The following is a 12,477-nucleotide window of genomic DNA, read 5'->3' on the forward strand; positions in this document are numbered from 1 at the left end:
ACCGCAGTTGCTACAGCCCCCACAGGAATCACTCACTGATTGAGGCAAGCCATCAAGGAACACCACAATCCGGGTGGAAAAGTCATTGAGAAACAAGAATTTATGGTCTCGGAGCATCCCCCAGAAGTGATTGTTAATTACAAACAGGGACAGGGCAGCCTTACAGTGGCCTGATCTGCTGCCCAGGTTTATCCAAGTGACCAGATGTGCTGCCTGGTGTGCCTTTCCTGGCACGGTGCAGTGGAAGGTCACACGTCCCTGATGCAGGGAGCACCCCGAGTCAAACTGTGAGAGAGCAATCGGACAGACCCAGCTGACGGAGGCCCAGACACTTCACAGATGTCAGTGCCAAGAGCCCCGAAGCATCCAGGAAACTACACTACCTGGGTGAAGGAAACAAGAGGCAGTGAGAGAGGACGCCACAGGGGGATCTCGTCAGATGGGGGTGAAGGAGAGAGGGAGGCAGAGGCAGAGACACAGACACAGAGAGAAACAGACAGAGAGTCAGTGGGTCCTCGGTGCTGATCCACCCGGTGAGCGTGTGGCCAGGAAGTAGTCGAGGGTGGGGTGTGAGAGTGTTCACCCCTCGGGGTGTTTAATCACCTCATGGTGCTGAGTGTGACTCTCGGTTCAAAGACACCATTGGCTCTTACAACATGTCCCCCAGGTCCACTCTTCCATGTGGCACTTAGCGTCCCAGGAAGCCCGGCTGGGCTGGCCTCACCGAGGACTAGGTGAGGCCCAGTGCTGTGGTCGACTCTCCAGCCGTTTACAGAGGAGCTTGCTGACCCCTGGCCCACCCCACCTAAGTCCCAGTTCTCTCTGCGATCTCAGGTCCTCTGCTGCCCTCCTGTGGACGCCCTCCCCACGCTGACCTCCTTACCGTGCTCCAGGCAGCGGCCCCTACCTACCTCAGGGCCTTTGGCCACCCCTACCCCGATCCCCCATCCCGGAAGGCTCATAATGCTCACTGCCTTCAGATTTCTCTCCCAAAGGGAGCCTCTGCAACCAGCTTGTTTGAAACAGCGCCCATATTGCTCTGTACCTGCTAATCAGCTCTTCCTGAGAGTGAAACGTGACATTATTTCTCTCCCTCCCCTACACACCTCCAATGTAGGCTCCAGGCTGCAGTATGGCTTGCTGTTGCATCCCCAGGCTGCTGGGAGGAGGCCCGCCCAGGCTGGTCACTCAGGCTGTGCACGAGCGAGCATGAGGACGGGTCGCTCTCTCTAGGTCTATCGCCCTATTTCCTCAGACAGAACCACCGGGCCTCAACCCCTAGAAGTCCACCCAGTTCTCTGTGTCCTAAACACCTCCCCGAGGTCCTCTTTGTTTTGGCTTTTCATTTCTCTGCCTTTCCTTTCCCATCTTTGTCTTAAACAGAAAAATGCAAAACCAAAGCACATATTAAGAACAGTGAATTTATGCAATAAAATTCCATGTAAAATGTCCTCTTAGTGGGAAACACTTTTCTCACTTTTGGCTGCTGTCTCCTGCTTGGCACCACGATTTGGGGCTGGTGGTCGTTTGGAGCAGCAGCTGCGCCGTGAGCCGGCCCAGGATGGACTTTGGCCCCTGTGTTTGCGGACCTGTCCCTGGGCTGCGGTCAGAATGGCGGGCTGCGTGCAGCTGCTCCTGGTCCTCCCAGTCCTCCTGTCCCTCCTGGTCTTCCACCCCGCGGAGCCCTCAGGTCGGTGTCTGCTGCTTGTGTCCTCCCGGACAGTGTGGGCTTGGTCGGGGGGCTTTTCCAAGGATAGAGGAGCTCCTGAGTAACCAGCAGGTCTTAACTCAGCTCCCAGGAGAGCCCTCCTGGTGTCTTTTATCATTCATGACAAATGTGTTGGAAATGGTGTCCTTTGGGCCCCCCCCCCCCCGGAAGAGATGCCCGGGAAGAATCAGGCATGAGAGAGGTTGAGCCTGGTCTGGTGGGGACAGGAAAAGTGGCAGCCAGGCCACAGGCGGCTGTCACAGCACCAGCTACTCTGACCCCCAGCAAGCAAGCGTCACAAACCTTGGGGAAGCCCCTCCATGCTGACTTATCTTCATACATTCTCATCTTGCTCCATAGTCTTTCTTTCTGCCTCAAAAGCAAACGAAGTTCTGGTAAGATGGAAGCGTGCTGGCTCCTACCTTTTGGAAGAGCTCTTTCAGGGAAATTTGGAAAAAGAATGTTATGAGGAGATTTGTGCCTATGAAGAGGCAAGAGAAGTATTTGAAAATGATGCGCTCACTGTACGTACCCCCACTGGGAACTCACATGCTTTCTGATCATTCCAGCTTCTGCTGCCTTTGAGGGCATAATGTCTCACAGAGACAAAGCTGTTTACAGCTTGTGTCCTTGCTTGTGAGGCTGACTTAACCCTGATTTTACAGATGAGGAAACACAGCAGTAAAATGATTTTCCGCATCTAGTTAAGTGGGGGACTTGGATATTATCTCAGTTCTGCGCCCTTAAACTCCTTCTTCTGATTAAGCAAATTAGCACATTAATTAAATTTACTCATCGCAAGCATCACTCAGCTTGTCATGACTCTGACAGAATTTGATATTTTTAATAGAGGCTTAATTGTGTCCATATATCAACAAATTTTTAAGAAACAAAAATCCTCTCTAGAGTGCTGCATAGTAAGAAAATCTCTCATCATCTATAATTTAAATAAAAAGTGACTACATGTGTACTGCAGATAACACAGGCAAACCGTTCGTACTTACTCAGAAGCTTATCAGAAGATAGAGAAGTCAGTCAAACCTGACAAGCTGAATATTTGTAAGTATTTCAGGAAAGTAAAATACTTAGTAAAGATTTCCTAGTTTTACATATAGAAGTAGCAATATTTAAAGTTATTCTGAATAAAGTATCAACCTGTTTCTCTAGTATATTTTTAAAATATTTTTATTTTTATGTTTTATCCTTACCCAAGGGCATTTTGCCATCGCTCTGAAAGAGAGAGGAAAGGGGAACAGGGAGCAGGACTGGGAGACAGACAGACAGACAGACAGGGAAACACGGACTGGTTGCTCCCGACCAGGAACCCGTCCTGGAACCTGTGTACGTGCACTGACCGGGAGTCAGACCCGCAGCCTTCCCATGCACACGACGATGCTCCAACCCACTGAGCCCCACCGGTCAGGGAGTATTTTTTAAATATTCCAAAAATCATTTCTTTTTTTTTTTTTAATCAGTTCTTTTTTTAAAGATTTTATTTATTTATTTTATTTTTAGGGAGGGAAGGGAGAGAGAGAGAGAGAGAGAGAGGGAGAGGGAGAGGGAGAGGGAGAGGGAGAGAGAGAGAGAGAAACATCAATGTGCGGTTGCTGGGGGTTATAGCCTGCAACCCAGGAATGTACCCTGGCTGGGAATTGAACCTGGGACACTTTGGTTCCCAGCCTGCGCTCAATCCACTGAGCTACGCCAGCCAGGGCCAAAAATCATTTCTTTACATGCTTATATATGAGAGAACTCGTTGAAATAGATCATCTTTAATAAAACTAGCAGAAACTCAAACTTTCTGGTAAGGGGGAAATTGTCGGGGATTTTTATTTTTTAATTACTGTTGACATTCAACATTATTTTATGTTAGCTTAGCAGTTAGATGTTCACATAATTTATGAAGCGGTCCCCCTGATAACTGCAGCACCCACCTGACCCCACCCATAGTTATTACAGTGTTATTGACTGCAGTCCCTGCGCTGTGTTTCACACCCTCATAACTACCCTGTGACCACCGATTTGTACTCCTCAGTCCCGTCCCCTTCCTCACCCAGTCCCCAGCTCCCCACCCACCCGGCAGCCATCAGTCTGTTCTCTATCGGTGAGTCTGTTTCCGTTTTGCTTGTTCCTGTGTTTTTTTGTTCTTTAGATTCCACATATAAGTGAAATCATACAGTCTTTGTCTTTGTCTGTCTGACTTATCATGTGGTATGATGCCCTCTAGGTGCAGCTGGAGAACTGCTTAATGTGCACTTGTGACATCACTCAGGCTGTCACAAGTCCAAGTGTGATTAGGGAGATACGATCACTTGTTTACTTTCTAGGCCTTAATTCTGAGTAATTCTCCTGAGTTTAGACACCCTCCCCCCGAGCTTACCTCCCACACACACATACACACTTTTAATTTTTTAATTGCTGCTTAATTGGCTTATAAAAAAGTGCACCCTGTGGAGCAAGGACACCAACGAAGACTGCCCGGGCGGCAGGACAGGCGGCCTCGGGAGGCCATGCCATGGGCGTGTACGACGTCATAGACCATCACTTCTCCTTCTTTAAATAGGTTACAGTAAATACACACGAAGTAGGATGTTTCATATATATATATAAAATAGGGTATTTAGTAAAGAATTTTGCACTTCCTTTCAACCAGCATTTTCCTATAAAGTGGATAAAATCAACATTTTCTTATCTTTAAGCCAATCTGCGAGAAAATATTAAAAACAATCTGTTTGCAACACTTTTTCTTTTACAGGATGACTTTTGGAAAACATATAGGGGTAAGTTGTTTTCTTCAACTCTTGCAAGGATGATTTCTTCTTCTTTTTGCTTGAGATGAGGTAAGGCAGTCCACATTTCAAACCTTCGGTGCCTGGACAGTCCCTGAGGACAAGTGCGAGGGTGGGAAAGTTCCCAAGGTCCTGCCAGGGTCAGGGAGAAGCTCCCTTGTGAGCTTGGGTGGCAGAGGCCAGGGGTCCCCCCTGCTGAGCAGCTCCTCTCATTCCTGTGGCCTCCCAGGCTCCCTGGGGCCTCTTGCTGACATATCAGAATGTGGTTAATTTGAGGGTAAGCTGGGAGCCCCTGCGCGGGGAGCTCCCAGAGACTGGGGCTGAAGGGGTGGGTGGGGGGATTCAGTGAAGAGCTGCGGCAGCCAGGGACAGTCACAGTCACGGGAGTTGCTCAGCAACGAAAGAGGGAGGCTAAGGAAGGGAACTGAGACAAGCATCGTGGGCCCACATGGGCTGGTGGGACCCTGGGGACATGTGAGGTGCACCTGGCAGTCTGATCCAGCCTCCTGGTGTCCTGGGTAGGGCCAGGGAGTGTCAGGAGAGCCCAGGTGATGCCACCTACACATGCTTCTCACAATGCTCTTGGCAGGTGGCTCCCCGTGCCTCTCCCAGCCCTGCCTCAATAATGGGTCGTGCCATGACAACATCCGCAGCTACACCTGCACTTGCTCCTCAGGCTACGAGGGCAGGGACTGCGCCTTTGGTGAGCCCCCACCTGCCCTGGCCCCCCCAACCACACAGTGATGGGCTCCCAGGAGTGAGCAAAGGGTGCCTGTGGGAACCCAGTTCCAGCCCAGTTCTCCGCTCACTGTAAATCATTCTGTGACTGGCCCTCCTACCTTCTGAACACACCTGCCTACAGTTGCCATGGCCTAGAGGCCCCTCCTCGTCCTCCCAAGCCACCCCCACCTACACCATTTATGATCTACCCTAGAGAATTCCTGGAACCAGACCCATCCCAGGCAGGGGAGAGGGGCTCTGAGGGCCGGTCCGTGAGGGGAGTCACACACAGTCCAGCTCAGAGGCAGGATGGGAACCAATGTTCCTTAAATACAAATAAATTAAATGCAAAATCTACTTGGGGGATGGGGAGAAACCAATTTCCTATCAGTAGTTATCAGACAGAAATAAATTCACTTAATCATTTCGGTGCTGTTGGTCAATACAGAGTCAATTTGGGGGGGGAATATTTCCAGCCCAGACCTCTCCTTGAAGTCCAGCTTTTATTCTAACTGCCCTCTTGAGAGCCTCACGTAATGTTTTGTGACATCCCAAACCTGACACGTGCTGAAGCAAGGTTTTGACCTTCACCCCACCTGTGTCGCTTCCCCCATCCTAGCTGCTCACCACCCCCATGGGGCCACACAGAACCCTCCCTCCTGCATCCCCACCTCGACTGCAGCAGGAAGTGGAAGATGACCACAAGTGAGCACATCTAGTTAGGAAAATGGGCAGGTGCCTTGCGATACATATACATATGCTTCCACGACCAAGTTACCTTTTCCGAGCACAAGTACAAGGTTGTCACTCACTGAACCTTTGATTTCTCCCTGCTCATGCCCAAATGCGGAAGTGTGAGGAATGCTCACACGAGGAATGAAAAGTCTGAAAGGAATGAGAATATTTGGACTGAAAAAAGCCAGAACCCCAAGGCACAAGGAAATGTAAAAGCAACTATTTCCCTGTCAGCACTCCTGGTTTTCCCTCTTTTTTTTTTTTTTTTTTATTCAGCTAAAACTGAGTGTCACCCATTGAGGACTAATGGATGTCAGCACTTTTGCCACCCGGGAGAGAACTCCTACGTGTGCAGCTGTGCAAACGGGTATAAACTGGGCCAAGACCGCAAGTCGTGCATCCCACACGGTGAGTCCTCAGTCAGTGAGAAATGGGAAAAGGTGGTCTCTCTCCTTCTTCCCCAGTCGGCTCCCATCCACACCCTGCTCCTTCTCCTACAATAACGTTTGAAAAGCCACCTCTTCCCCAGGAGAGGAGGAGTCACCATGCCTCGGCCAGCCCTCCTTGCCTCCACACTGCAGCTTGCCTGGGTCACAGCAGTATCTTAGCAGGACCAAGAGCAGGTGATTTAATTTCACTCTGTGTCCACGAGTTAGCTCAACATAATGGGCATTAAGAAATGAGGTTCAAGCCTTGGCTGGTGTGGGTCAGTGGATTGAGTGCCGGCCTGAAAACCAAAAGGTTGCCAGTTCAATTCCCAGTCAGGACAACACGCTTGGGTTGAGGGCCAGGCCCCAGTAGGGAGCGCACAAGAGGCAACCACATATTGATGTTTCTTTCCCTCCCTACCCTTCTCTCTAAAAATAAGTAAACAAAAGTCTTAAAACAAGAAAGAAATCAGGTTCAAGTAGTTAGCACCATTCCAGCAGATAAAACCTGACGTTCAGCTTGGAAGGCACTAACTTTTCTTCTGTCGTCACCATGAATGAAGAGAAGTGTGCGTGTGGAGCCCTGAACTCTGCGTACATCACAACGCAGAAAAGCAAGTGGGATCATCAGATTTTCCCGTGGCAGGTAATAAACACTTTATAGACATGTTTTACCTTTTTGTTACAGATTTCATCCTGCTTGTCATTTCCACCTCCTTTGCCCACCAATAGAAACATAACGACAGAGTGAAAGAGGCACCCTGGTTTAGGGGAACTATTTACTAATCTCAACACCCTACTTCAGAGCACTTTCTAATGCTGAAGGCACAACGTCAGCCGTCTTCAGTCTTTGCACCCTGGGCCTTTCTTATGGAGTTCAAAAACTCTTCCCAGTGTCCTTTCTCAGAACATAGGCATCCTGAACTTGCACTTAGGTGGATGAGTTAACATGGGGTCTGGCAAGCGACTGTGGGGAAAGGCAGGTGGCCGGAATTCAGGACCCGGGCTCCACTCCCTGACCGCCTTGCCGGATCTCCAGCTCCACTGTGTGCAGAAATTCTCTCTTCTTTGGCATTCATTTTTGCTATTTTCCAGTTTCCTCCCTCGACTGGTTTGGAAGCTAAACATTCTATTATTTTTCTATGTAATGGTCACTCTTGACATTTAAACATTCACTTTTAACTTGTTAACATATAAAGTTAGTATTTTCACTTTCCCCCAGATTATTTCAAGCACCTCACACTAGGCTCATCTGCTATTTTAACCAGTACTTTATTCTTTCCTTTTTCAGTAACTCCATGAAATAGGTATTATTTTTATTATTATGGCTCCCATTTTCCTTGCCTCTAATGCAGATCATCATCTCCTTCTGCCTGAAATACCTTTAGAGCAGCCCTGTCAATCCAAATGTAATGTAAGCCACACAAGTAACTGACATTTCCTAGTTGTACTAATGAAAGTAAAACAGATGACATGGTTTTGGTTAATACTTAATTACTCCAATAAGTCTAAATACTACTATTTCAACATGTGATGAATATTAAAAATTGAGATACTTACATCTTTTCTCCACTACTAAATCTTTGACATCTGGGGTATATTTCACACTTGGAGAACATCCTAATTTGGACCAGTCACATCTCAAATGCTCAGTAACCACATGTGACTACCATGTTGGACAGCCTAGCTTTCGAAGTGTCCTTAGAGCATCTGTGAGTAATACGCTTCGCAAGTGTTGTGTCTCACATTTTTACTTCAGCCTGACGCCTACAAGCCAGTGTAGCCAGCAGGATCCCTTGGCTGCCACGTGGAGACCAGGACAGAAAACTGAACAGAGCTCAGCGACTACTCTAATTATCCAGATGTGAAAGGAGACTGAGTGGAGATGAAATGATGGAAAGGGGCAAAACCAGAATGGTCTAGCTTTCAGCTGGTGAACTTTATCTTCTGTTGCCTTTTCTCCTTAAACTTTCCAAGACCCATTCATTATTCATACTTGAGTTATTATTGTCATCTGCTCATCGGTGCATTAAGGCCAGCCTCAAAATGCTGGGGTCAGGGGGTCGGGGGTGATGCATGACCGTGCGCAATCCAACCTTCATAAACGGCACCGGCGGTCTGGTCCTGCCAATGCTCATCTTCAGTCTCCCAGTGCTGCCAAGGGAGTCTCAGGTGCCATTGTCATCTGTGGGAGCAGTGTTAGCACAGTGCAAGCAAGAGCTACCACCGAGAGGTGAGCATTCTCTCCGTACAAATCAAACACGTTCAGACACACACTGAATTGGGCAAATTAAATACTATGAGATTTTTACTCTGGCACAATGAATAGTTCTTAAGTTATTTAACTGAGTTAATTGGCCTAGGATGTAAAGTTGAAAGTTATCTTTACAACTTGTTTCTTACATTCTAGATAAGAATTGGCATCGTGTCCCACTGCATTTTATTACAAGTCTAGCAGACTAACCTGAACATGCCATCTGCCCTCAAACTTGGTTTCATCCACCTATAAAACAAAGATGATAATGCAAGAGTTGCGGTGAGGATTAGGGAGAAGGTACCTGACTCATGCAGGTGGCCAGTAAATGGCAACTATTGTTAATAAGCACTTAAGATTCCCAGAAATGAGGCTATTAAATTTGAAAAACTTTCACTGTGCTCAGCATTTTTCATTTTTACTAAGCTATAAAAACTATAATTAACATTTCTTGAGCCAGCACCTATGCTGTAAGGGTACATGTTTTATCCCATTTAATCCTCAAAATAATCTCACATTTTATCTGTTTTATATCCCTGATAATGTGCTTTGCTCTGAAACCTCCCTTGTCTGGTGTTAACACTACTGATTAGTGTTAACATGTAATTCCTGCCCCCCATCCTCTACTTGTAAATTGTATTTATATTTAAAGTACCTTTTGTAGGCAGTATATAGTTGGCTTTCAGTTTTATCCAACCTGACAAATCCCTTGCCTTTTAATTGGGGTTCTTAGATCATTGCATACTTACTTATGTAGGGATAAATTCGTAATTTTGCTATTGGTTTTCTATTTTTCCCACACATCTGTTCTTTTTCCATTTTTCATTTTTCTGCCTTCTATTGGGTTACTTATGTACTTTTTATAATTCCATTTTAGCTTCTTTGTTGGCTTATTAGCTGGAACCGCTTGGTGTGGTGGCTGCTTCGGGGAGCAGGGCCCGTCTTTGCTGTCCCGGCCTCATGCGCCATCAGCTGACACGCCCCCTAACGGCTGTCTTTGGAGCCCACGTCTTAACCACAGACTGCACTGCCCCAACCCTGCCAACTGTCACTGGTTATTTACTGTCTGCTTTGGTCTTTTAGGTGAAACTAACAGATCCCACAGGAGAAGACTTCTGTGGCGGCGTTATAATACAGGAAAAGTTTGTGCTGACAACAGCCAGGTGTTCGCTGCTGCACAGAAACATCAGTGTGAAAACAAGTGAGTATCTTAGCACTCGTTTTTGAAAGATCACATTGGAAATAAACATGCTCCTACATCGAATGAAGATTTTAAAACTAGAATTTTGTTTTTACTGCAACACAACTGAATTTAGCTTCAATACTACTGAGACACTTACAAAATGAGAACACTTATAAAATGTAAGACACCTGGTGACGAGGCTAGGCCGAACACACGGGCAAATGCTACTATTCCGTCTGAGGAAACCTCGGCCAGTAAAATGTAACTTAATTTGCACAGAAATGGAGCAGCTGTGGGAAAGACAGAGAACTGACTAAAAGTCAGAAGATCTGGGTTCAGATTCCCGTCACCCAAGACCATGGCTGCGATGTGGGGCTCACCACCTCCCTTGTCTGTCCCTAGTTTCTCACTGGTGAAACACGGGCAGTAGTTTCTATGCTGTAGGGAGGTCACATAGTTTCCATGATGATCGGGGAAAGTGCTCTAAAATGACTCTGAAGAACCTTAATATATTTTACTCCTCATTTTTGACTATTTTTCAGTCAACAAAATGTCAGCCTGAAAAACTATTTCTAAACAGCCAAGTTTTGGTAAGCTTGAAGAAGTTCCTTATAATTTCTTCCTACTTTTTTGACCATTTCACCAAAATAACCCATTTTGATTTCTTAAAAAGAGGAGTATGAGGAATTAGTTGAAATACTTCATCCTGTGATCTCCCTCTAAATGCACAGGTAGAGGAAGGGGGTCACTGCAAGGAGCCATGAAGTTAGTTGTGCCTGGCCTCTGCCTTGTCACATGACAGAGGAATTAGTCTCTTCTTATGGCAACCTTGAAAATCAGACTTCGTAGCCCTGGCTGGCGTAGCTCAGTGGACTGAGCTCGGGCTGTGAACCAAAGTGTCGCAGGTTTGATTCCCAGTCAGGGTACATGCCTGGGTTGCAGGCCACGACCCCCAGCAACCGCACATTGATGTTTCTCTCTCTTTCTTTCTCCCTCCCTTTCTTCTCTAAAAATAAATAAAATCTTAAAAAAAAAAAAGAAAAAGAAAATCAGATTTCAGAAACCAGTGATTGTCCATTATTTCAGATTTTCATAGGACCAGCAAGGACCCACTGATGATAAAGGTGAAGAGCATTAATGTGCACATGAGGTATGAGGAAGAGACAGGGGACAATGACATTTCACTTTTGGAGCTAGAGTTGCCTGTCCAGTGCCCAGACATGGGGCTCCCCATCTGTATGCCCGAGAGCGACTTCGCAGAGGGCGACCTCATCCCCAGGACACAGGGCCTCCTCATTGGCTGGATGCTCAACGGCTCTGAGCTGGGCAATGATGTGATGCAGCTGCCAGTCACGCACATGGACAGCGAGGAGTGTGGCAGAGCCCTCAATGTGACAGTCACGACGAGGACATACTGCGAGAGAGGAGCAGCGGCCGGAGGGGTGCAGTGGGCGGAGGGCAGCGTGGTCGCCAGAAAACACAAGGGCACCTGGTTTCTGACAGGGATTCTGTGCTCAGCACCCACAGAAGAGGATGCACAGGAGTTTCTTCTCACCAAGGTTTCAAGATATTCACTCTGGCTTAGACAAAGCATAAAGTGACTAAACCCAGCTAATCAGAAAGAACACAATACGTGGTGGGATTGCCCAAGTTAACTGCAAGCATGGAGTTGAAATTTCACAGCAAAATGGTGTGACTGCCTCAGCACAACTGCGTCTACACACCATTGGTCACTGCTTACGACTGGGACTTTCAGTTGGTGCCCCACAGGGATTTTTAGAGCATGCAGTACCTGACTGTTTGGTCAGGAGCACTGACTTCTTTCCGCTTAAGATTGTTAAATAAAAAAATGTCATCAGCAACACAACAATAGCCACCTTGTGTGAATGAATCAAAATTGTTTTTTGCCAGATTGGCAAAAGAAATGTACTTTGTGGCGTGCTGCAGAATTTTGGTAATTAGTGTGTGTGCCACAAGATGAAACAGGCTGAAAATCAGTGGCTTGTGGAATCATTACTGAGTACGGTGGAAAGTTCTTTCCTTGGGGCTTTTTATCTAAACAGACACCTCAGGAAAACGGGAGATACATTAAACAACAGAAACCTGTCAGTAATAACAGCCCAGTCCCTTAAAACCCTCTCCCTTCCTAAGTCTAATGATTCCTGATACTATCAAGTCAACGAACATAGCTCAGCCTAACAAACATATGCTCAGTGAGTGTATGTCTTTGGGATGAAAGCCTCTAAGAATCGCTAGATATAGACAAAGAATGGCCTCACAGTTGGCCGGGTTCACCGATTGCTTGTGTGAGTAAAAGCGTTGCTTGGTGCTGGAAGAAGTAACCAGGAGAGTCAGCAAGGGAGAAGAAAATAACATTGAGAGGGAAATGTTATACAGTTTAGAGAAAGAATCAGGAAGCACGCACGAGAGAGGTTAAAAGAAGACAGGGGCCTTCAAACAGGGCTGTTGCTTGGAGAGGCGCTTCAATGGAGGGAACCTCCACCCCCCACGGGTTCCTGGGACCTGCTGGATAAGGGCCGGTGCTCAGCCTCTCAATTCTGCTTCTGAACCAGCCAGCTGACTCTCAGTTACCGTATCTTTCGGACTGTAAGATGCACTCCCCTGCCCCACAAATTTGGGAGAAAAATAGGGGCGTGTCT

General features: G+C 47.1%; 1 protein-coding gene across 1 annotated transcript; it reads left to right on the forward strand.

Moving 5' to 3' along the window:
• The first annotated feature begins 1,506 nt into the window (after nucleotides 1–1,506).
• On the forward strand, nucleotides 1,507–11,928 carry PROZ (protein Z, vitamin K dependent plasma glycoprotein). The gene is made up of 8 exons (XM_028526849.2): nucleotides 1,507–1,690; nucleotides 2,069–2,232; nucleotides 4,464–4,488; nucleotides 5,087–5,200; nucleotides 6,229–6,360; nucleotides 6,944–7,026; nucleotides 9,718–9,835; nucleotides 10,904–11,928. Exons 1-8 carry the CDS (start codon nucleotides 1,612–1,614, stop codon nucleotides 11,416–11,418), a joined length of 1,230 nt encoding a protein of 409 aa, XP_028382650.1. The 5' UTR covers nucleotides 1,507–1,611; the 3' UTR covers nucleotides 11,419–11,928.
• The last annotated feature ends 549 nt before the right edge of the window (nucleotides 11,929–12,477 follow it).

This window comes from Phyllostomus discolor, chromosome 11 (genome assembly GCF_004126475.2).
Source record: "Phyllostomus discolor isolate MPI-MPIP mPhyDis1 chromosome 11, mPhyDis1.pri.v3, whole genome shotgun sequence".
Taxonomy (NCBI): Eukaryota; Metazoa; Chordata; class Mammalia; order Chiroptera; family Phyllostomidae; genus Phyllostomus; species Phyllostomus discolor.